This window comes from Aquila chrysaetos, chromosome 4 (genome assembly GCF_900496995.4).
Source record: "Aquila chrysaetos chrysaetos chromosome 4, bAquChr1.4, whole genome shotgun sequence".
NCBI lineage: Eukaryota > Metazoa > Chordata > Aves > Accipitriformes > Accipitridae > Aquila > Aquila chrysaetos.
The window spans coordinates 55,718,128-55,743,702 of NC_044007.1; the positions used below are offsets into that span (position 1 = coordinate 55,718,128).

At 37.3% G+C, this 25,575-nt stretch overlaps 1 protein-coding gene across 3 annotated transcripts in view; it reads right to left on the minus strand.

Moving 5' to 3' along the window:
* LAMA1 (laminin subunit alpha 1) overlaps nt 1–25,575 on the minus strand; it is a 110,009-nt gene that overhangs the window by 5,920 nt on the left and 78,514 nt on the right. The window contains exons 37-59 of one of the 3 annotated variants that reach the window (XM_030011515.1): nt 24,569–24,779; nt 24,210–24,326; nt 23,953–24,116; nt 22,701–22,839; nt 21,338–21,431; nt 19,980–20,096; nt 17,817–17,999; nt 17,346–17,500; nt 15,458–15,601; nt 14,496–14,629; nt 14,101–14,251; nt 13,438–13,562; nt 11,721–11,871; nt 9,863–10,007; nt 9,105–9,246; nt 7,874–7,988; nt 7,503–7,673; nt 6,651–6,802; nt 5,952–6,137; nt 5,318–5,480; nt 4,077–4,189; nt 2,811–3,000; nt 658–816 (exon numbers count right to left, since the gene is read on the minus strand). In XM_030011515.1, the coding sequence (XP_029867375.1) occupies nt 658–816; nt 2,811–3,000; nt 4,077–4,189; nt 5,318–5,480; nt 5,952–6,137; nt 6,651–6,802; nt 7,503–7,673; nt 7,874–7,988; nt 9,105–9,246; nt 9,863–10,007; nt 11,721–11,871; nt 13,438–13,562; nt 14,101–14,251; nt 14,496–14,629; nt 15,458–15,601; nt 17,346–17,500; nt 17,817–17,999; nt 19,980–20,096; nt 21,338–21,431; nt 22,701–22,839; nt 23,953–24,116; nt 24,210–24,326; nt 24,569–24,779 (3,421 nt within the window). Of the gene's footprint in view, nt 1–649; nt 817–2,810; nt 3,001–4,076; nt 4,190–5,317; nt 5,481–5,951; nt 6,138–6,650; nt 6,803–7,498; nt 7,674–7,873; nt 7,989–9,104; nt 9,247–9,862; nt 10,008–11,720; nt 11,872–13,437; nt 13,563–14,100; nt 14,252–14,495; nt 14,630–15,457; nt 15,602–17,345; nt 17,501–17,816; nt 18,000–19,979; nt 20,097–21,337; nt 21,432–22,700; nt 22,840–23,952; nt 24,117–24,209; nt 24,327–24,568; nt 24,780–25,575 lie in introns of those variants that run through there. The other 2 variants (XM_030011516.1, XR_003922993.1) reach the window with 2 other exon arrangements.

Here is a 25,575-nt window from a genome sequence, read left to right on the forward strand (position 1 = left end):
TATAGATCACCAGATTTCTATCCAGCAGAAAGATTACTCACTATTACTATTTCCAGCAATTGCAGATTCAAAGTATTAAAATATTTTTTAGCCCCATTATCCAATTAAAAAGCATGGGTGAAGAAAGCATGCCCAGGAATTGAGAAACATTGTTATCAGCACCAGAATCCTCCCTGAGATAATGGGCTGCACAAGGAGGAAGGCAACAAAAACCTGCCCTCTAAAAGTATGTGTAAAAAGTATGTTTTAATTTCAGACAGCTAAAGCTAGCCTTTCAGAGATATTTAAAGCACCTAATTCCTATTTGAATGCAATAGTACTTAGGTACCAAAATGTCTGAGATTCTAGGTCATATTTTTATCCTATACTATGAAACACAGAAATTTGTATTCATTACCTATTTTTAACAGAGATTGATAGAAGGAAAAAATCTATTAAGGGCTAAAACACAAGAATACAAGCTGTAGCTAGAGTTGCTAAGCCATAGAAAGCTGGCAAGTTTTATCTGGTAAACAACTTTCTTTGTTGTTTCCTTCCCTAAGTACTTCTTTTTTGCCCCTGTCAGAGACAGGATACTGAATTAGATGGGTTTGATGCAGTATACTCATTCTAGTATTGCAAAATGTCAGAGACACTCCACCACCCCAACCTTCTTACATTCCCAAGATTCTTCGGCACATAGTCTAAGGGGAGTCCTCCCACGTAGAGCTTCCCCTCCACATCCAAAGAACTGCCATCTCCCAGAGCGCTGACTGCTACCAATTCCTGTCCGTCCACAATGATTATACCTTTTCTTTTAACATATTCTGTCTTTATCTGGAAATAATGAGAGCATGCAAACATGAATCAGTAAGCTGAATCAGTTATCTAGTCGTCATTTGCCATAGAAATAAGCAAGACAAATTTTTAGTGTTTACATTGCTTTGACATACTGTACTGAGGCATCCTCTTGAAATTCATTGTGAGGCTAAGGTCATTTCAGAATGCTACTACTGAGCAGCTAAACTGCTTCCTTGCCTCCCCAAGGGCTCACAATGATTGCAGGTTGTCCTGCATAAGTTTTTCAGTGTCTTAGCAATCATTATTTAAAACCACTAGTTTATTGTCTTAGGATATGAGTACAACACTGAGTTTGAAGAGGGGAGTACTGTGCTGGTCTTCTTCAATGATTGTGCTGCCTACCAGCTGAGCCATCTTAGCTTTCTGAAGAGCACACTCCTACACTGTAATTTTACGATGGGCAGTGCTGAATTTGCTATGACCAAAAAGCCTTCCAGTTCTGTCCATCTTGTTCATTCACGCCCCTATGCCTTCCTTGCACTAAAGGAATTAGTCACATGCAGATGAGGGTCTTTACTTGAAGTCAGCTAGCCATTTATTCTTCCTTGGTTACTTTTAGCCCCACCCAGAATCCTGACCAGGTTCAACATGAGGTTTCATGAACATTTGGGTTGCTAAAGGGACAAAGTGGTACAGCAGGGTGATATGAGCAGATGGCAGAGAATGAGAAGAAGTGCTTCTTTCAGCAGCAATGCGTTAGCTTAAGTTGATTGTAGAGCTACTGCAATAATCACCCCCAGCTGTGAAGTCGTGTGACTCAGCCTTAATCTCCAAAAAAAAGATTCAAGCTCATGTTTTTATGTCCTGGGTAGTAAAGGTATATCAGCTCTCATATGGAATCTGTTCACGTCTTAAAAAGTGGATAGTGTGAGTATGAGTTTTACATCAGTATATTTAATTTTAAACATGCAGCTATAAATCCTGGAGTGTTCTTCCTTTCAGGGTAGGCAGGAGAGCTTAACTGCGATCTCTCTGTGACAGAAGTTCACATTTGCTTTTTTTATTTTAGTTTTTTCTTCCGCTGATTATATATGAAAAGCAAAAATAACACTCTGCTGATTCCCAAGGCACCTAGGAGAGGTAGCAGCTTTGTGTCATCAATCACTTAGTCCCACAGAAGCCACTTCCTGGAGTTACAGCATCACATATGGACAAGGGAAGGGAAGCTTAGCAGGATGAATACTGTCATCCACACCTGCCTTAAGAAAAACTAACATGGTCAGAATTGCTTTTAAAACTCATGCAGACATCACAGTCATTTCTCACAAGGAGAGCAAGGCAGAGCCAGTAGCAGGTAGGTTGCCTAGAGGAACTGGGCAAATAGAGGCTGACAAAGTCTTTGTACAGAAGGCCCTGAATGCTACAGGACACCTGAAAGCTGTAGCCATAATTTCTCCTCAAACTCTCCTTATGCCAAGTCCTCCTCCTCCAGCCTTTCATTCCAAATGTCTACCTTTCTCATGTTGCATCAACAAGGAAAGGGAATGCCTCCCTATTAGCACTAGCTGCTGACATGTATTATGGTAATATATGTATGACATGTATTAAGCAGTAAGTGGGAGAAAGGAGAAACTGTACACCCACAAATCTCTTTCACCCTGTCACACACTCAGTTGCAGATCTTTGGTGACATAGTGCATGGAAAGCTCTCTGTGGAAAAAGTCAGTTTCTAGACCTCTCTGTTGGGTTCTTCTCTGGTGAAAATGACCATTATTACATAGTTGGCGAACTATTTTATTTCTAAATAATCTGAAATACTTGACAGTAGTTGGATGCTGGAATCAATGCATAATTAATAAGAATTTAAAAGGAAATAATTATACTCAAACACAAATTATCTGAATGGTTTTATGATTGGGTTAAAACTTGTTTGCCTTTGCAACACAGAAAGTGTACAGTAAAGGCAGGGAAAAACCACTCCAGTAACTCCAGGGAAGAGAAAATGGAGTACAAGATTGGCAACTACCTACCGTATGCCATTTTCCATCACTGATAACAGCAGGGTGAAAAGCTACTGTTTTTCCTTTGCCTAGATCAAAGGAGAAATAGAGCTGTCCCCCATGAAGCTGTAGGGCTGCATAATCAACCTGGTTCTGGTGAGCCGTGTAGTAAATCAGGCCACTGGAGGCAAAGGTTCTGAGATTCAGCTGGACAGAAAGTCTAGACAATAAAAATTCAGTGTTACTGAAAGACATTTCTTCTGCATTGATAAAAATCTTTTCTGGAGGCAGAGAACAGCCTCAACCAATTTATTACTATTAAAGGAAATTTATTATTACAAAGGCCAGAAAAGTAGAATTTGCATTGATTTTAAGAAAGCATGACCTATAATGTATTTCATAATAGAAGTCTGTGCTGTACTGGTCAGAGACAGAAAAAGTGCTTGTCACGGAGCAAACTGGGCTTTAAGAGGGACAGGCTCATCTGTTTGCGACTGCAGTCTTGCCTATTGCCCCAAGAAAGGAACAAATTCCAGGATAATGTGATGGTATACATTACTATTAGCCAGGCTTGCTAGGATATAATGGGCAGACTGAGAACAGCGGGAGGCTTAAAAGGTAGAGGAGCTGATTGAGCCATTTGTTATGGAGACACTAGGTTCAGACTACACAGCAGTGATGTCCTTATGTTCAATAGTTACAACAGAAGGGCTAGAAGCAAAAAAGGCTCTTTTCTCAATGACTGCAGAGGCTTCCCAAGTTGAAAGAAGCATATGCAAGTGGCTTGCAGGCTGTTTTGGGGGACTTTGTTGGGAGCCTCTCAAATAAATAAGAGTGGCAGAGAGTCTATCACACATTAAGTCTCAACAGAATGATTCTTCTCAGTAGTCTTAGCTCCTTCAGTGACCTGGGGAGTGAAGCAGACATGCAGAGAATCCAGGAGAGGGTGACATGTTATCTGCATCAGTCAAAGGAGCAGGGACCAGCTGAGCTCTGTATGTAGAAAAGGGAAATTAAAATACTTACAGAAAGTACAGTGGGGCTTTTAAGTCTGAGGGGAAAAAAATGCGAAACTCTGACCATGAGTTAAACTCATAACCACAAACCTGGGAAAGACAGATTGATTATATTGCAGTGGTCATGATGCCTTCTTCCATGAGGAACCCACAGAAACCTGAAGTGAGGGCCATGTTCAAAGCTGGTAATGCAGTGATCGTTCATGAAAACCATCACTGTGCTTTTTAGCTCAATACAAGATAACACACTGTGTGCATGTGTGATTCAGGATATACTCACTTCTTCCTGACAGTAGACTGATTGAAGAGCACTGTCAAGTGGCTGCCTTTGGCAAGTCCAAACTGATAGGCACCTTGAACATGATCAGGTAGCTCATCTTTTGCACAAACTACCTGTTAATGAAAGGACTTTATTAAGAAGAATAGTGTCAGGTGCTGACCAGCAAGTGCTAAATGGCAATGTGCCTATGCAGAACTTTGTAAGGAGCAAAACTGAGCCACATGATAACCACAAAGTGTACAGCAACATCAATTAGCTAAACTCCCAATCATTCTGAGCTATCTTTAGGCTCAAAACGAACTAGTTCTAACGATTAAGCTATGTCTCATGGACAGCACTGGTCTTTTCTACTGAGAAATATTTGTAGTTTTGAGAAGTATTCATTCACCATTTGTCTTAATTGATAGCCCTTTTGATAACAAATGCTGGAAGACAGTACAATTTCAGTGTGAAAATCTTATGGACTTGGTAGAAATATTTTCCTATTTAGTGAGGACACACATTTTTATGATTTGGAGGATGGAGAGCTGAGTAACAGAGTATGAGCCAAAGCTATACTTTAGCTCTAAGAAGGACAGCTTATTTCTTTTTATAGCCACAGTTGTATGAAATGTATAAAATCCTGCTTGCCGTTGCCACAGAAAAATGATTTCAGGATGCTTTGGAAACACTTCATTATAAAGATGTGCAGCTGCAGAAGGAGAGAAGTAATGCTGCCTTCTCTCTTGGGAACAGGGACTGTGTGAGAGGAAACAGGTGCCAAGCAAGCTGCATTCAGACACTGTGTGTCCCTGGAATGGTTTGTGCCTCCTCTTTGACACAGACCAGAGACTGCATGTGTGTGACCAGGAAAATGTGAATGCTGAATTGCACAGCTAATGCAGATCTCAGCACAGAGCTACTTTGGCAGGAATACACTAAAGATAATAGTTACTGTCAAGTCTTTCTGCTGGGAGATTATCACTCTGCTTTTTCTTTTCTTTTCTAGTGTTGCTGCCTGAACAATGATAAACCTAACTACACTTCCCTTCCAAAAGGCCAACAGGCTGCTACAAAGGTTTATATCACCGTTTTTCTATATGAAATAATAATTTCAAATCCACATTCATTGAACCATGCCATGTCATAGAGGAACCAAATATACACAGTCCATATTTTGAAAATTCACCACAAAGCTAAAATACATCTTGCTGTTGAATGCTTTCCTAGAAGAGGCAACTGTGCTTTGCTTTAATACATACTTTTTTTGCATCTGTAAAAGGCTTCAGGGGAACTGGTAAAGCCTGAAGTTCAGGTTGAATCTCAATGTCTTCTGGCTGTATGGCTGGTTTAGGCTTCTCTGACAAAAAACAGCTGTCCATATCCACATGTTCATACTTCATGGAAGTGGTGAAATACAAAAGCCTGTGTTTTAAAAAACCCTACATTTTAAGAGGTGAAATCACAAATCCCTACATATCCCAAGCACAAGAAGAGTATTTTACAGGGTCTTTCGCTAGTAACAGGAGAAAGGGAAAGAAGCGGCATGCTGGGACAAAAAGACTGAGAAGTGGCAAATAATCTGTCCATGGAACAATATTAACAGACAATACTCTTGGAAAACCATTCTGTCTGTGAATGCAGATGAAACTATGGTAGAAAAAGTTGCATTTTGTGCAGCATCTCTATACACATTAAAGACATTTTTAGTGCTATTTGGAAATGTAGCTTGTAATATGCATTTTCGGCCTGTTATAATATCCCGATCATCAGTATCATGCTTATGTTATATTAAAAGCCAGGCAAATGGACAATGTCATGAAAGAGATTACAAACTACAATTAATAATTACTATACACAGTTTTCCAAAACAGGGCAGTTACCCCTCTGACTTACTCCTTGTTAAAAATAAGATTGCTGATACAGCCATGAAAGGAGCCAGCTATTTTTAGCCCCAGGATGCCCTCTCCTGCTGGAATGCCACCAGCGTAGAAGTTGGAAATATTCATGGGGCTCATTTCTGCTGATGACCCAAGTCTCAGTTCTGCCGGGTTACTTTCGTCCACCTGTACAGTTATGATCCTGACAAAGATAAAGTAGGGAAAACATTCAACAAGGGCCTTAGACATTCATTTTCAAATTAAAGGCATTCCTTTCAGCCTCAACAATGTCCTGTTCTAAGAAATAAAGATTCCATCAGTTTGATAATCCTTTCAATGTCTGGAAACTAGAAGACCTTCTCCTTTAGATAATTTTTAACATGTAGAGTTTTGTCACATATCTTTCCAAATTATTTTGATAGCTATCTTTCCAAATGATTTTGATAGCTGTATTTTTTCTAATACGATTTAATATACTTTACTCAAGTGGCCCAAGCTGTCTAGAGCTTTTGAGAGCTTTTAACTACAACTTCATCAGTGGCTGTATGCTGTATACAATTACCATGTAAATTGGAACACCTTCATTAACAGCAGAAAAACACATCTCTGATTGTTCCACCTAATGAGCTAGCAAAGGCAGTTCCTCAGAGAGCACAGCGAACTGACAACAGCACACAATAATTAAACAGGTAGTACTGTTCGCAGTCACATATACCTCTTATTCCTGATTAGGATGACAGAGTGTTCTTGTCCATCACTGTATGTTGCATTAGCAGACCGAAGAATTACTTTTCTAGTACTTGCTCTGTCTCCAGCATTAACATGCACTGCAAGATGACCGTTGATCAGTGTGATGGAAAAGAAGGGCTGTGGATTTAATCAGAAGATTAATTTTTAACTATAACTCAATTTCCTGTCACTCATTCAGTGTTTAAACAGAATATACTTTGGAAAAATTTACCTCCAACTTTCCTGTAAACAAAATTTTTAATGAAACTCAGAGATTAGTAGGCATGTATTGGTACCTCTCAGAGTGCAAAACCTTCTAACAGAAAATGTGAAAGCTGGAAATTTCTCTGGTCATGATAAAAATTCAGGTTAAAATGCAGGAGTTTTTTTATACCACCAACAACCCGCTGCTCCTCCCCTTAGAGGAAGGAAATAAGAAGGGGCAGGTATTCCTACTAAGACTTTGTCCTTGGATTTCAGGAGCTCCGAAACAGTCCACCAGATATAAGATAGCTGTTCATCTCAAATCCTTCAGTAACTACTTCTAACAGAAGTGGAAAGTAATATACTGTGTGCATTTCATGTGCAGTTTTCCTCCTTGTTGCAAAAGCATTCCAGGTCCTAGTAACTATAACAGGTCTCTGCTAACTGATCCTTCACTTCTCCTCTGCTACTATGAATATCCTCTGTTCCCCACCTAGCCTCTGTATTTGGGCCTTCCTAAGCTGAATAAATTTTACTTTCTCATTCTTTGCAAGGTACAGTCAAAAACCTGACTTGATATTACAAAATAAAAATGGCAAAAACAAAACCAAAAAAATCTGTTTTCAGTACTTGCCAAATGTGCTTGTCTACGTCGTCGCTTTTCCAGTCCCCTGCTGAGTCCAGCAAGGATGATGCCATTGCTGTTCTTTGTAGCAAAAGTTGCCATCAGTTCCGATTCTGGACTTAAGGACTTAGGTACCAACTCAATATATCCATTGTTCAAGATGTTCACACTACGAATAGGCTATTTTATGAGGAAGAGAAATAATTACTGAGTTTGTCCCTACATAACACCCAGTGAGAAAAAAAATTAAAGTATAGATTAGATTATCTTAGAATTTTTCAAGATAAACCCATTTCAACTCACTATATTCTTTCACAAACATTACTATTCATTGTTCAATAACAATAAAGATCAGGTCACAAAACCTAAAAGTCTCCTACCTCCAACACACAGCCTTTTCTTACTCCATATGAATTTCTAAGCAAGTCAAAGGTTGAACGGGATATTTCCAGATTCTTGATACATCCCATGTACATTCTACTATTAAGACCTTTCCTGAAACACAAAACAAGGGTTTTTTTCCAAGGAGTAGTATTTGGAATCTCCTAGGAGAAAAGATTAAGTTTTCTTCAATAAGAAAAAGAGATCTGTTTTAAAGAATGCAGTCACCCCAGTAAAAGTGAAAACAGCAGTAATTCGGGTTTTTACTCTTAGCAGATATTAATTCTGATCTTAAAAAGAGTCAGATAACATTGTCCCCAAATGGAAACATACAATTGTGTAGTGCTGTGTTGCCAGGCCAGGTCATTTTCCAAAACTTTGAGGTGAATCTTCAGCTGAAATGTAATGGCTTGTGTGAGAGAGGGTAACTGTAGCTCTCTACTACCTAGCAATTCTTTTTCATTTCTTAAGTCTGGAGGATGCCTAATTTGGTTCCAGATTTAACTCAGAGAAATCTAAGGCTGTCCTGCCATAATCCTTTACAGGCTGCTATGCCAGTTAAGATTAACAAGTCTGCACCTCTACAATAACTGCGCAGAGACAATATTGTCCTGGAATTTACCTTATTGTCAAGAGCATGCAGATAGTTTAATTAGATTTTATTTTGCCATGTTTATCCTTTCAAAGTGAAGCCATTGGAAGAAATGTGACTTTACAAGTTCAGCAGGGATGTGCAATACAAAAAGTATAAACTAGAGACAGGCTATAAAATATATATTTGCAATGTTTTTTGTTGCTCTGTTCACAACTGTTTCTCCTCTGTTCCAAGTTTCAAAACTGAATTACAAGAATTACTTTCTGAAGTAGAACTTTTATCCTGAAGCGCATAAATACCAGCTGGAAAACACAAGGCTTACACAGGTGGAGATCAAAGGAACATTGTCCCAGGCAGCAGTGCTGAATGCTTGCTGCAGTCTGACACCAAGAGCAGGCAGCTACTGTGGCAGCTGCTGTCGTGGAAATCACCCATGGAGGGGAAAAACAGAAGCTTGTCTGTGATCTGAACTGCAGTGTCAAACCTGCCAGTGAAAAGCACCATACTAGAGTTTGAAGGCCTGGCCATAAACAAGACTTCAGACTACACTGATTTTCACTAATTTCAGTGGAGATAGCAGAATTTGTTAAAGTCTTTTCCTCTACTTACAACTCTCTTAGCAAAGGGACACTTACCTCACAGTCCTTGATCTTGGCAGCCCACCAATGAAGATCGGGTCCTTATCAGAGCGGTTCAGGTCTGAGGCAACCCCAGGAGATTCTCCTTGCTTGGTTTCTTTATAATTGAGGTTATATGCATCCATGACTGCCAAAATCCCTGCAAAGAAAAGACAGTAAAGAACTGGAGAAGGAAACGAATACACATTCTTCCATTTTGGCAATCCCGTGTCTAATAAAGGAAAATGTATTCATTGACTCAAACATGTATGGACAATCTTCTTATTTTTAGAATGAGTAATTTATTGTACTTCCAGCTATTCTGTTAATGTCCTTCATTCTTCTCTGCCAAAACCAAACCTGGGGAAGTCTATGGGAAAATATATATAAGTTATAGCTATTAACACATATTATTTCTAATGCATTACTTCCCAAACATAGGCCCCAAAATACTGTTGTAGTAGGTGCTATTAAAATGCAGAACAGAAAACATGATCCCTGATACACAGACTTGGACAAAGATCTTTCACTCTTTAAAGACTATTAATATGTTTTTGTCTAGCAGCTTCTGCACTACCTGCTCTTTATAAGATGTGCCAAACCGATCACAAGATATACACTACTGTCCTTCTAAAAGCAAAGTAACATAGGTTTGACTGCTAAAGAAATGGCATTGGAAGTGACCAGATTTGGTTGCAATGATGTTCCCTGTGGCTATCTTAGATATTTCTATTTGTAAATGTGCAGAGACCTGTTTTTTTCGGTCTGCAGCCTACCTTGTTTCTTGTTCCGACTGAAGGAAATTTTATACCACGTTCCATTGTTGTAACGATTTTCTGTTGTAAGAGCAAGAGGTCCTGAACCTAGATCAACAGTCAGTCTCACTTTGCCATCAACAAGCTCAAGGGACAGGAAATCTCTCTAGGAGGAAAAAGCAAACAAACAAGCAAGCAACAGATTAAAATCTTCCAAAAGGATGCATCCTTGGCAGGTTTGGGCTACTGTGTGAAAAAGGTTTGGTAACTGTTGTACCTAGACTATTTGTTAGGCTGTCCTGGTTTCAGCTGGGATAGAGTTAATTTTCTTTCTAGTAGCTGGTATAGTGTTATGTTTTGGATTTAGTATGAGAAGAATGTTGATCACACACTGATGTTTTCAGTTGTTGCTAAGTAGTGTTTATACTAAGTCAAGGATTTTTCAGCTTCTTATGTCCAGCCAGCAGGAAGGCTGGAGGGGCACAAGAAGTTGGGAGGGGACACAGCCAGGACAGCTGACCCAAACTGGCCAAAGGAATGTTCCATACCATGTCACATCATGCCCAGCATATAAACTGGGGGGAAAGCTGGATGGGGGCTGCTGCTTGGGAGCTAACTGGGCATTGGTCAGCAAGTGATGAGCAATTACATTGTGCACCACTTCTGTATATTCCAATTCTTTTATTATTATTATTGTCATTTTATTATTGTTATTGTTGTCATTGTTAGTTTCTTCCTTTCTGTTCTATTAAATTGTTCTTAACTCAACCCATGAGTTTTACCTTCTTTTGGTTTTTTTTCTGATTCTCTCCCCCATCCCACTGGGTTGGGAGGGAGTGAGCAAGTGGCTGCGTGGTGCTTAGTTGCTGGCTGGGGTTAAACCATGACATAGGCCCAAGACAGTTCTTTGCTATGTTTAGGAAAATTAAGTTACATGTACCTTACAAGGATGTCTTTTTGTTTTGTTTTGTTTTGCTGTTATTCTTGCTTAAATGCATCATCAGTCTTGATTACTCAGCAGAGTAAGGTTTAAATAACAAATGTCACATTCCGGTTTTTTTGGATGAAGTTAAGAGTAATTTGATTGAACTGTTAGCATAATGATCAAACACTACAATGTTCTTTCTGCAAGAAGCAAAGTGCTTCTTCACCCAGTAAAAAAGACTTTCTGAATTGTATTAAAAGTGCCCCCTCTGCACTGTAAAACTTAAGTCAGATATCATTGTGCAATCTATTCAGGCAGTGAGTACATAACAAAGCAAATGAATAATGCAGTGACTCTGAAACAATCTGTGTCTAAACAAAGCTTTGTCCTCCTTCAGGTAAAGAAAACCACCAGCTAAGTATGTGGTAAACTGCATGACATGACAGTGAAGGTCTGGAGCTAGGTCTAGGTTATATTGCTGTTGCAGGGAGTTTTATTTAATTTATTTCAGTTTACTGAATTCTCATCTTATGGATTTAATTCAATATGCCCATTCAATATTGTCCTTCTGCAAGCTCAGTTCCAAAAGATTTTACATTCTGCAAAGGTTCCTCCAAATGAACAGAACTAGTTTGTTGCCCTACTGTTTCTTTTTCTTGCCTTTAGTTAAATAATCATTAATTTTAGTCTAGAATTAAAACAAATTATGGAGAATTGTTTTCATTACTTAATTTTGGCCTTAGTATATGTGAACATTTGCTCCAAGGAGTTATCTCTAGGGTTCCTGTCTTTACTCCTTTGGCTTATGATGTTAATCACAGGTGATAATCTATACAAAGATAATAACTTGGTTTAATATACATAAGCTGAAAAGTAACAAAGAAGAAAGCAAGAAACCATCAAGTGATCTAAACACAGTTTTTGACAGCTTAAGAATCTGATCCATTTTCTTACAGTGCCATTTGAAGCAAGATACAGAATCAGCCCATTAGGTGAAAAGGTACTGAAAAATATTATTATCTGAGTCACAGTTGAGCGAAGTGCCTTCTCCACAACTGAGTATCCACTGCCATCAAAGTGGAATGAAGTGTCCTCATCCTGTGGGCTACAGAAGCAGAAAACAAGAGTTTAAAATGTTAACTGAAGATTTGTGGTTTTCCAGTCATTTTTATATAAAATATAAGAAAAATTATATCAGTTGGTGCAGCCCCCAGGCAGTATGATTAGAAAGTGTGGAAAGAGACTTGAATCTTGATGTTATGAATAACTGAAGGATTCCAGCCAAAGGCCACTTTCATTATAGAATCTTACAATACAGGATTTAGCCATGGGGAAGGATGTGTACAAGATAAAAAATCTTCTTCCCTGATACATGAAAAAAAAACCCCCATCGATTCCTTAAGGAAAAAAATACTTGTTACAACATACACCCTCTTACTTAAAACATGTTATCTATTTATCTGTCCTGGTTTCAGCTGGGATAGAGTTAATTGTCTTCCTAGTAGCTGGTACGGTGCTATGTTTTGGGTTCAGTATGAGAAGAATGTTGATAACACACTGATGTTTTCAGTTGTTGCTAAGTAGTGTTTAGACTAATGTCAAGGATTTTTCAGCTTCCCATCCCCAGCCAGCGAGAAAGCTGGAGGGGCACAAGAAGTTGGCACAGGACACAGCCAGGGCAGCTGACCCAAACTGGCCAACAGGGTATTCCATACCATGTGACGTCACATCTAGTGTATAAACTGGGTGGAGTGGGGGCGGGGGATCACCACTTGGGGACTAACTGGGCATCGATCGGTGGGTGGTGAGCAATTGCACTGTGCATCATTTGTACATTCCAATCCTTTTATTATTGCTGTTGTCATTTTATTAGTGTTATCGTTGTCATTATTAGTTTCTTCTTTTCTGTTCTATTAAACCGTTCTTATCTCAACCCACGAGTTTTACTTCTTTTCCCGATTTTCTCCCCCATCCCACTGGGTGGGGGGGGGAGCGAGTGAGCAGCTGCATGGTGCTTAGTTGCTGGCTGGGGTTAAACCACGACATTATCAAAATGCTTTGTGTAATTGCACTTACAATACATGTTCTATTAGACCCTTTCCCTGCAATATAATACTTGTAAAAAATCTCATACAATCAAGCAGCACCCTCTGCTGTTTCTACAGGAAACATTCTGCAAAAGGCAATATAGTCAAGCATATTTCTTTTCAATTCCTTAAGCATAAAAATAGTATGTCTGCAATCTCCTTTCACAACAATTACAATAACAGTAGCAAGTTCAGTGGCTAGAGTTTTGCTATGGATTTTTTTATAGGAGTGCTTTATGCTGTTTCTTATCCTAGGAAAGAATAAATTTGTCTTGCTGGAAATTACTGGAAAGCAAACATTCCAAAATAGTTTGATTCACTGGCAGTCCCTACTTCCAATGCACAAAATAGACCACAGCAATAGAACTCCTCTGAAAAGGTGATTAATCAAGTGATAAAATTCCATACAATGAAATTATTTGAAACCACTGGCACATTCAGATTAGTGCATTCAGAACTGTAAGTTAATGATCAATGAAACACTACAATTTGTCTGAGTTCATTATTTTTAGCTAGCACAGAAATATATATTACAGATGTAAATTACTCTGAATCTATTACAAAAAAAGAGTGAGACAAAATACCTTCCAAAACAGCCATTGCACTTGCCCTCTCTTTCCATGTAGTTCCAAAGACCAATAGATTTGCCATTCAGGGATGCCTCTCCCATGCACCCTTTAAAATGGGTCACCTTAACAGCAGGCGATTTCTGTAAGACAAAAAATACTTCATGAATAAAATTAATGTTAAGTACTCTGAAAATTATGCAGCCAAATTTTTGCTTGGTTGTTTTCCATGAACTCTAACTTTGTTAGATATAAATCATAATAAAAGAACACTTTTTAGCATAACTAATAACAATTATGATTTAAATCACAATAGATAGATTTGCAGCAAGTAAAAAAGTAAAATAACTATGTCCTTGACCTATTTACATGCCTCATGCCATCAATAACAATGGCAAACTAAAAGAAGCCTTGGAAGAAGGAAAAGAAAAACAAATTCATTGTGTAATATCTATGTATCATGCATGCACACACAGCCTGTCCTGGTTAACACTTTATGCAAAAATTTCCAGGGAAAATTAACTTCAGGATACTAGAATATCCTTATAGCATCTTTGCTTTATGTTCAGAGTACTTGGCATTTCTTGATGAAATAACAAATTCATGCAATTATTTCTAAGTCAAAAGTATCTCTCAAACATGATAAAAACATTTTACAGACTGCTAATCTCAGAATTTAACCTTGATTTGCCCTCCAAGTCCTCCAATAAACATTAGGGTTGATTTGTTAACATCCAGTATGCTGGCTGTCCCCGGAGAGGTTGCAGTTTTAGATGAAGGCTTCTGATTGGAGTTCATTTCCTCTATGCTGAGTGTACCTGTTTTTCCAAACCTGCCAAGTACAAATACTAATAAATAGTCTTAGAAATCACCAGGCTTAATCAACACATGCTATTGGCTGGTCTTTTTAAGGACAATAAAAATCTTGTCACTGGAAAACTCAGAAGATGATTTGTGTTGTTTATGCCAAGTTCACTCACTAAGTAGCTGGACATTTCTACAATACAGACATCTCATTAAAATTAATAATAGTCAATTTTCCTATCCTACTTTTATGCCATTCTCATTTCAACTACCTGGTTGCATGTATTCTGTGCCATTTGTTGTTGTCAATTTGAAAATCAGGGTATTCCACTCTTGTTGATCCAGAGCCTAAATCCCAAAGAAGAGCTACCTTACCACGTCGCATCTCCACCGCGAGGAAGTCTGCCTGAAAAACAACAGGGCTTATTCTAATACAGGGCATTGAACATGTAGTTTCTGCTTTGTGTCTTTTAACACGTAACATTGAGAAAGTCCTTCCAGACTCCTGTCCCTACATCCCATATTATGGGAGTTGAATTTTAGCAAAATCAGGCCCAGTAAGTTTTTACTCATTTTTACTTCTAATGAAACCAAAAAACTCAGCTTATATACAAGTAGGTGAATGTTTTCTTTATAGATATATAAAAACATGTGATGTACACACACATGTAGCCATACAGAAATACGCACTTCTGAGTGTATGTGAAGTGACCTACCAGTCTATGAAAAAGTACTATCACATTATAGCATGCCACAAGGAGCTAATAGGTGTGCGTTTATCAGGATTACAGAGGGAAGGAAGAGGAGGGCAATGTGACAGTGAGCCATCATGCTCCGTTTCAAGTGAGTGGATGCACCATGCTCATGAGGGCCAAATTCAAGTACTTTCTCTGCAATACCATACAAATTGCTTGATATACTCCAGCATGCTATATGAAAGCATCACAGAGTGTTACACTCCATGAAGTTAATGCACAGCATGGGAAAAGGAAGGGGGAGTTTCATGACACGGCCAAGAGGCAATGCTGAGAAATCAGGTGTTTTTATTCCCTACCTTTGAGGATCTCTGGAATCATCTAAGGCACAAAAATATTTCCACCCCTAGTGAACACATTTGTCTGCCAGGGGCCTCACCTGGATACTTAGTTTGAAGTCAAGTAGGAAAAAACATATCTATGGTCATTTAAAACTTTTTACTACCATCACCTTCAGTAAATGTATGCCAGAAACTTACCTTTCCATTGCTACCCAGGTAGAAAAGGAGGTTATCTGGTTCAGCAGTTTTCACATTGAGCGTTAAGGTGTTGTAATTCGTAGATGAAATTTGGGGTTTGTAGGCACGAATGCAATCTCTGTCTGCTGACACTGCAACTTTAATCTGGGGTGGAGGGGGGAAGGAGGAAATGGAATCTAAACAAGACTTAGTGTACACAGCACATATTTCTGGAATATGTATTTAGCTTCTGACCAACAAATACAACCTATTTGCTGAGATACTTTCATGCAATCTAAGTATTGCTACCTGGGTTAGATCATAGCAATCTCCTAGGAATCACTTGACAAACAGGTTCACAAATAGAAAAGAACAAATTCTGTCATAATTCACACATTCAATTAGGAGATTTGAAGCCAGTAAATTTAACTATTCAAATACCTCAGAAAATAACAATAAATCTTGGGTCAGAAGTATATATATTAGTAAAAGCCACTGTAAAAATATCAGAAAATAAAGATACAGAAATTCAAAACCTTTAAAAAAAGGAAACAATTTCTAGTCTACGTTGAGAGAAATTTTGTTTTTTTTTTTTAAATTTAAAAGGCAAACAGTCTGCAATAATTCTTGTTATTTCAAAGTTTTACAACACAGTTTGCATGACTATTCAAAAGATACATTTGTGCATATATTACAAGTTAAACTTTTTTAAGATTAAGTAGAGAAATTCATATTCCCATTGTCATACCACTAACTCCTTTGAACACTGTCTAGTATACTGATAGGACAGCGATTCAAGCTAAATGCAGCCAAACTACAAGGAGCTTGTAGCATAATGACAGAAAACCCATTTTAACAACAAAAAAGCCTCAACTTCATCAACTTCATTGAATATGCTTGCAACAACTAAACACATAAAGCACACGTGAGCATATGCATATGGATAGATATAGAAAGTTTCTCTCATGTAGTAAAAGTTTACCAAAAAACAGAACAAACTCAGAATTGGAAAATGGGATTTTGCTTTTACTTCTTTTCACCCTGCCAGGAACGTCTGTAGTTTATGACACTTCAGAAAATACTACTCCCTCTTTTCTGCAGTAGATTCATTAAGCTTCAGTAGACTGTGACAGAGAAGCAATAACCATATAATGAAAGAGATTTGCAGAAAGAACTGAAAGCCTCTTACTTTTTAAAACAAAACCTCCCTAAACTTTACAATAACATACCTATACTAAAGCCAGAGACATACCAAATATTACTGAGTGCAGAGTCATTTTCATATTCCCCTCACAGTTTAATGAGGTCCATAATACAGTTGATTCACTTTTATTGTCTTTAAGAGGGGGCAGAGATTCAAAAACAAGTATAGTATTTGCCTTAAAAGTATTTTGGGTGCACGGCAGCTTCTTGCAAAGAAGAACATATGGACATGGTAGGGCATAGATGGCAAATTTATTGATAGACTCAACAGTCCTGTTAAAAAATTTGTAATGATATTTGATGTTATATGGAGGCATCCCCCATTAATCTCTAAAATAAGCTTAGAAATTAACATCTTGTCCTAAAAAGAATGGCAGCACCATCCCCTCACTTGTCTCTTTCTCACCAAAATACCTCTGTGATTGCTTTCTGACATACTGTATTTCATTATTTTTACAGGAAACAAAATTACTGCCTTGCTTTTCTGACAAACTCACAAATGCAGTAAGAAACTTGAAGCTAAAACTATAAAGTGTACCAACAGCCCTGCCAGTATGCTTTTAGCATCAGTCAGTGCTCTTGGACTTCAGTGAGATCCCAGAACAACCAGGTACTTTGACAGTAAGTTTTAGGCTCTTTATCTCAAAGAACTTCCCTGCTAAAAAGTGAAAGGGAAGCTGTTTAAGTCTGGGATGATGGAACTTACAGATGCTGCCTGCTTGCGGGCCTGGCTGATGAGCTCTTTAATTTCAGACAAGTTTCTGTTCAGGTTCTCCTCTAGCATTTTCAAAGGCTTCAGCCTATCCAATAAAAGACTTGCTTGTGCTTCAACTTCTTTAACTTGTTTTTCAGCTATGATTGCTGCCAAAACATAAATGAAATTTTGAGGCAGGTTGAAAGAGAAATGTACTTGTTCATTGCTGAAATACTTAGCCAAGGTGGCCTGTTTCTGATCATTTTGTTTTCAGCAATTTTAAACATCAGTAAGGAATATCCATACTTAAGGGTATCCCATGTGACAGCTTTAGACGTCTTTTTAAAAGTTAGCACATCTTTATTGAATTAGGAAGAAACTTTCAGTCCACCAGACTCACATTTAATGCCTATTAAAACTCAATATTAGTACTGCTTCTGCAAGCAGTGACATTTCTAAAGAGCAATGAAGCAGCAAACTTACCAGCTTTTGATGAATCAGTTATAAGTTCACTAGTTTTCCTCAATGTGTCATTAACTCGGGACAATGTAGAGGAAGTATTCAGCAGCTTTTGACTGAAATCCCCAAAGTGACTTAAACCTACCACAGCACTGGTGTTTGCAGACACAGCCAGCTCTTTCACTTCAAGCATGTATTTCCTTGTATCTGAAACACAGTTCCCAGGTTAAAAAAAAATTCACAGCTTTCATACATACCTGGGAGTAATAAAGGCCTCACTTCATAACAACACCGTTACAAACATAGTCAACACACTAGAAATGCTGTCAGTTACAGTCCTTTCATAGTAAGAGTTAAATGTTTGTTCGTTTGTATTTTTTCAGTCTGTGAGGGGAGCTCCAAACCAAGACCTACTGTGATCTAACTTTGCTTAACTGTTGAATGTGCCATGGCTTACAGAGTGGGAAGTTTACCTTCTGTGAAACTGGAGTGCCAGGAAGCTGGTGCAACGCCTCTTGCCCAGTTACTAAGTTAGAAAATGGCCATGGATATGGCCCTGGACAAAACACATGGTAAATGTTCCCAAGCTGGTGATACAGATATGGATCTAGCTATAGATGTAGTTATGTTTATTCATACACACACACACACACACACAGAGGTATATAATAACAAAATATATTATACACATATATAAATAATAGAATGTGCAGCAATTTTAATTAAGGCTCATCAGTTTAGATTTTCAAGTCTTTTGATCAAAAGACTTGATTAATCCAAGTTTCAAATTCTAGGAAAAATGTTTTATTTTTCATGACCAGCTCTGAATACAATACAGACACAGAAGGCAGTGATGGGGAACTTGATTCTGCCTGTCTCAGCAGGAAGATTATATGAATACATCAGGCTCATAGTGTTTAAGTTCCCTAAATAAGTGTTGGCACCCAGAGTCACTAGTCTGAGACTTACATTTTGAATCCTACAGAAAGCTGGTGAGGCAAAAGGTCTATTACACCCTTTGCTTTGGGCTGTGATTACTTATATAGTGAGTGCACCACTCCCAATCTCAGCCTACCCCTTACACCCCCTGTGCCCAGAATAGTGGGAAGATGCTGCAGCTAGCACAAAAGGCCTGATTTAGGTTTGCAGGGATCCTTCTTCACCACCAGTACCGTATACAGAGGGCAACGTCACCATAAATCTCTGCCCAGATAATAAAAATTAAAAAAAAAAAAAAATTTAAAAAAAAAAGGAAAAAAAAAAAGAGAAAAAACTTCAAGAAATGTAACAACAAAACTGAAGCCAAACAATGTTAATCTGTGAGTTAAGGGGAGCAGTCCTATGATTTTAATAATGCCTTAATTTTCAGTGTTTAGCTTTAGGTTAGATGATAGCATCCTGCAATTAATATCCAGTGTAACTTTATCACTGATATCACCCTTTAGTGTGAGTTAAGAACCTGAGTCGTAAAATGGGTATTTTAAAGCTTTGGACTTAGCATTCTAATCTGGATGTACAGTACAGCCCAACAACTCAGGCAGGAGGTCTTTATGAGTGTTTTTCTACCTTAAAAAAACATTATTAAGGTTGGCAAAGTATTTCAGACCCTCTTATTCACAACTTCAAAGACATTTTCTCTATTAGTTTCCATGAACTCTAGGTCTTGCCTGTATCCAAAATAATGACTTTTTTTTTAAAGGGAATTCTTTTGTTTTGGAAAAGCACAGAAAGAACATTTTAATAGGTTAAATGAAGTCAGCATTTACAACAAGAAACCATTTAGATGCAGATGATAAGATTCACAGCACAGTATAAACAATTTTGAAACAAGCTATCAAAAGAAAGCAAAACCTCACAGTTCCATATATAAGTCACTCTCTATGTGGGATTAAATATCCTAGGACTTCACTCTCTTCTCACATCAGTGTAATTATATTGCTTTCAGAGCCCCTCCTGATTTACAGCAGTGTGAAATGGGAATCAGACTACAGACCTTTTATGATAACCCAGTTATGTTTCATAGGTTTACTAAAAAAATGCAAAGTATTCCTTGTAAGGGAAGAGGCTAAATAAGTCTCCAGTATAGGTTATTGCTAAATCTCTGCAATCAGACAATGAACAGCATTTTATTAGAATTGTACTAGACAGTTCTCTAATAAGGAGAATGTCAATATAAATTTCACTTACCATTAGGCAATGCTCTTAGTGTCAACAGGGAATCATTAAGCTGGTTGACAATTTTATCAGTACTTTCCTGAATCTTTTCTACCTTTTTGTTCAACCCATTCAATCCAAATAAAAGGCCTGTTGGAAGAAATAAGTGTGATTTTTCTATGCATAAACAAATACCATACAACCCACACAAACCCTATGTATAGGGATAACAAGCATTCATTATTTAATAAATGGAACTTTTTGGGTTTTTTTTTTTTTTTCCCAACAGAATTTGCATTTTACAAGCAGGAATGCAAAATAAACGCAGTATGGACAGATAAGCTCCTGTGGGCACTGTCGCATTCAAAGTTATTCTTTTTGGCCAATTCCATAGGACTGAATTGGTAGAAACATAGTCAGGAAAAGGCTCTATATTAAAATGATTCTATGCTTGTGAACTCTTATTTTTATGATGTTCTTCACTTTTTGTGATATATGACAGGAGTCAAAGAAGTGTTTTTCTTTTATTTATTTGTGATCTGTTTGCAGAATCCTCTCACTAGAAATAAAAATATGCAGAACAGAAGGAACAAAAAAGGTATGTATTCTGTCCATCTGAATTACATAAAATGCATAGATATTTGTAAAGCCATTGATATTAAAAGCAAAGACCATTTTACAGTTATAGTTTATCTCTGTGAAACATTCACTTTCTGTCCAATTTTGCCCAAAATTTCCCTTAGGGCCAACCTCTGCTCCTACACAAAGTCTATGTTCAAAATACTTTTGAACTTCCATGGTGCAGAGTTCAATGCCTTGCTGATATCTTTGGAGAAAGAAAAAAACAAAAGGATTTTGGAATTTATAGAGGGACACTGAGCCAAAAGGTACTTTGCACAGACAAAAAATGTTCAGCTTGTTACTGTATTGCAGTGGTGTAGAAGGAACAAGTAAAAACTATTATGATTTAAATATATCATCCTACATACTTGTGTAATCCATGATTTATTAGATGAAATTGGATTAATGGATTTCTTCAAGAATTATGTTTGTTCTTCGTCTACTGTACAATCTCTAATGATTTAATTCATAAAATTTGGAAAAACAACCATTTAAAGAAAGCATTGCTTGGAGGTAAATGAGGTACAGTGAAGGCCAATTTTTTAAAATGTTTACAGAGAAAAACTGTATTCTTACCCAAAAAAGTAAAGTACTACATGACTCCATAATATGTTAATCTTAATTGTATGAAAATACGTATATAGTCATAGTTATATGCAGTATTTTACCCTAGCTTATGCTCATTAAAAAAAAACCAACAAAAAAAACCACCACAAAACAGGATACAGAAAAAGAAATAAAAGCAGAAATGTGAACTCTAAAGAACTGACCATCACTTTTTATCTTCAGATTTTTAGCTTCATTCTGAAATTTGGAGCTAAGCAGTAGAGTTTCTTTTCCAAGACGACTGAGGGACTCCTCTGGCTGAAAAAAACAGTATCAGTTGCCACAGGTGAAAAACAAAAATTCAGCTGAAAACATTAAGTATCTCCAGATGTCTACTTCAAGTTACTGAACATTCTCATTATTTATGAGATATTCTATTTATCACCTTATTAAGCATCAATTAAAAAAAATACAAGTTGCAATCATTTGTCCAAGAATGTGACATTGAATCTCTCTGTGAGTTAATTAAAAAAAAAAAAAAAAAAAAAAAAACCAACTGTGAAACAAAACCTACCAAATTCTAATTTGAACACTGCTACTGATTCAGTGTTGCCTTTTGGAACATCAGTAATTCTAGTTCCAGGCCTACGTAAAAATTCCCAGCACTGAACACTTTAAAGTGAGATATCTCAAAATTCCAGTCTTTAAAGTGTTCTTTTAATCCATTTCTTCAACTGGAAAATCTGGAAAAGTACCTTGAAGGATTCATGCTGTACAAAGCTTTAATAACACAGACTGCTATAAAATAACATGCAAGCTCACAAGACAATGCCAATTATTTTGATCACTATCATGTGAATGTGTTGTCACATATTTGTTTCTCCAGGCATAATGTGCATGACACTTGTAAAACATATCCCATTCCTTCCTGGGGTTTACAACCAGAAAAAGCAGAAAGAGATAAGACGGGGGGAAATAGAAAAGTATGAAAGTAATAAGGTCAGACTGGTAACTGGTCAGGTCTTTTTAATCTACTGTTTCAATAACAACCTGATAATCTTGCAAGGCAGAGGGATAGCAGATGAGACACAAACATACGTTTGTTATGAAACATCCTCGACCAAGAGAAATATTTGTTGTTGGGAATACCTAGATAGAAATGGAAGAAGGACAACTCAAATAAAGAGATGGCTGAAGAATTCCAAAGGTGGAAGGGAGTGCCAGACTTTTTTAGGAACTTAAGTTCCACAGGAACGCTTGTCAGATGACTGATATAAAAACTCATAGAATCAAGTACAGTCCAGATAAGCATGCATTAGACATTAAAGAAGAAATAAACAAACAAAAAAAAGGTAAAATGGTACTGTGGCAGAGAGAAAAGCAAAGTAAACAGAACATGAAATCTGGTACCATTACTGCTTTGGCATACAGATTCAGGATACAGTATATACTAGTTGGTAGGACAGACTGCCATACATGCCTCCATCAAGAAGACTCAAATTTCAGCAAGTGCAAAAACAATTAGAACAAATATTCCAAAATGAGAAAGGCAAAGACGTTAATTAAAATACTAATATTGATACTTACTAAATCCAAGGGGCCATTCACAACTCTAGATGCATCATCTGCCAAACTCTCTGTTCTTTCAATCACACTTTTAACGCTGGAATGTGTATAGACAGCAGCAGTTGTGTTCAGAGTCACATTTCTTACTTTAGAGAGGCCACTAAATAGAGAATTAACAAGTAATTCTGTTTTCATGAGAGTGTCTTAATCAAGCACTAAGTTCCACGTCTTCAGTTACAACATGCACATCTTTCTAGAATACATGATGCATTCTGAAAAAAATGAGCACATCTTGCCCTATGTTACGTAAGGAGCTTTTAAGTTCAGTATTTTGAACTGAAAAAATCAGTTCAAAGAAGTTTTTAATCCAGTTTTTTTCTATTTTGATCGTTTTTGTTTATGGTCAGTTTTTCGGTTTATAAAGCCACTTAGAACAAACAAATCACATCACCTAAACAGAACAGAAACAGGTTCCTAGCTGGAGCTCATAAGCAAAGTAGAGAAATAATAGAATCTAGGAGGAAATAATAAGCATCTGAAAGCCATTCTGTATTAAATTTTGCTTTATTGAGTTTATCTGGCTGCAGTGAAGTCAACAATGTTGCTCAATGTTACTCAGAGCAAAACTTTCTGTTCTCAAACTCAAATACATGTAAATTTTCCAATCATATGATTTAACTTTTAACACATATCTGCTGACTTTAAAAGACAAAACAGTAAGAATCCTAGAAGGATTGCTGGGATAGAAGATTAATTTCCAATGAATTAACTGGAATGCATTCCCAACTTTCAAATTCTAAGAGTGCATTTGAGGGGACTTGAGATTGCAACCCACTCATTTCTGCAAGATGCTTTGAAAGCAACAATAATGGAGGCATAGTACAAATAGTTTCTTGATGAGATTCAGAGATACATTGTCAAGAAGTATTCATACACAGACCAGACGCTTTTCAAGCCATACCATGATATACTCACTTGGCATTTATTAATTCACTAGTTACTGTGTAAGTCAGCCACATGAAATGCGAGACTAATCAACCCCCTCCATATCATTTAATAAAGGTACACTGCATTAAAAGTAAAAAGCACTTGAAATGGAGAATAAAAATTGATCATACAATGGTTTGGGTGGGAAGAGGCCTTTAAGATCATCTAGTACAAGTCCCCTGCCATGGGCAGGGAATTCCTTCAGTGGATTAAGCTACTACCTATTTAAATTAAATCTGACGCTACTGTAAATCTCTCCCAATTTCATATTTCTTGAGTTTATCACCTCTCTAGTGCATCTGCAAGTCTTTGGAATTGGGTGGCATGGTCCTCAGCTCTGTATACCAGGTCAAGCACTCCTCTCACAGACATCTGCATCACCAGCTCATCCACGTGGTGTCGCAGTTTGGTGCTCCATAGGACTAACCCATCATGGTGGACCTCCAGGTTCTGCACAACAAAATGGTTTCCTGTTTTTTTTTTTTTTCAATAGCAAACTACACCTGATAGTGTCAAAGAAGATGTTAAAACTTAAGAACTTACAGATGTAGAGTTCTTTACATCTTGGGTAAGAGCAGCAGCAGCGTTCACTAGGACCTTCCCTTCTTCAATGAGCATAGTTGAGACTTCTTCACCTTCCTTTATATTTAGTTTTTTGTCCTATAGCATAAACCAAGTGTTTTATAGTAGTCTGTAAAGTCAGCTAGTGCAGATGAGTTCACATAACACATAATCATTTTTTTGTTTTCAAACAAGGGTCTGGTTTCCTTTGAGTTTTTAAGGTATCACATATATGAACATGTTTAAAGAGGTACAATTTTATTAAAGTCTAAAAAGCAGCTTTTAAACACAATTTCATATTTGATATTTCTTATGCAACAACACTGATTGTCCAGTCTTACATTTAACTCTGCCAGGTTGCTAGAGATAAGAGGAAACAAGCGATTGGTCTCATTAATGTTAGAGAGCGCCTCGTTCACCAGGTCCTGGGCATCTTCCAGTCTGCTGTTGTGCTTTGATAAGAGCTGGCTTCCATCCTTTTTTAGTTCAGCAAGCTCCTGCTGGGGTTTAACATATTCTTTCTGAACCTGGATCAACAGATTTTCTGCAGCTCTGACAAAGAGAGGAATCAGAAAATAAATAAACAGTGAAGGAGAAACCTAGGCATAGATTTCTTGAGGAGAAAATGGGGTCATGTGAAATTAATTTAAAAGGATCTTCTTAGAAGGTCTGCAATTTTTTTCTATAATAACATACATACACACAGTAGCTTAGTTACTCATCTTACCATACAAAAAGATGTCTGGCTGGGGGAGGGGGCAGTCATACAGTTCATAAACTTTGTATGTGGTGACTATTGGGGAAAGGGGCTAGTATAAATCACATTTGCTTGGACTTAATTTGGGACATCCCTCACATCAAAATCTCTGTGAAACATTCCTCTGGAACTGCTCTATATCTTAAAAGTAGTGATTCATATTTTGAATGTAGGATCAAAACATGAGTTATGAGGATTGACACTGGAAAGAAACAAGTAACCAGAACTGAAAGACATATACTCAAGAGTCCTGGAAAGTTTAAATATCAAATAAAAATAAATAGCCTCATTAAAATGAACACTGAAATGAGTAATCTCTGCACTTAATCTTTTTTAATCAGTAACAGACATTATCTGGGAAATAGCAAATCACCCCAAATTTGTCAGCAGTTAATCACTTCAGCTGTTCTATTTGGGAATATTTGGATCTCCATTTGAACACTTTCCAGTATTGAAGGAATTGAACTGAAAATTATCCTGAAAGTCTATCCCTTTGTTTCTCTTCATTTCAGCACATACATTGCACACTACAACTCCTATAATGATACTTTTACATAAACGTTTGTCCCTTTTAATCTCATTTCAAATCAT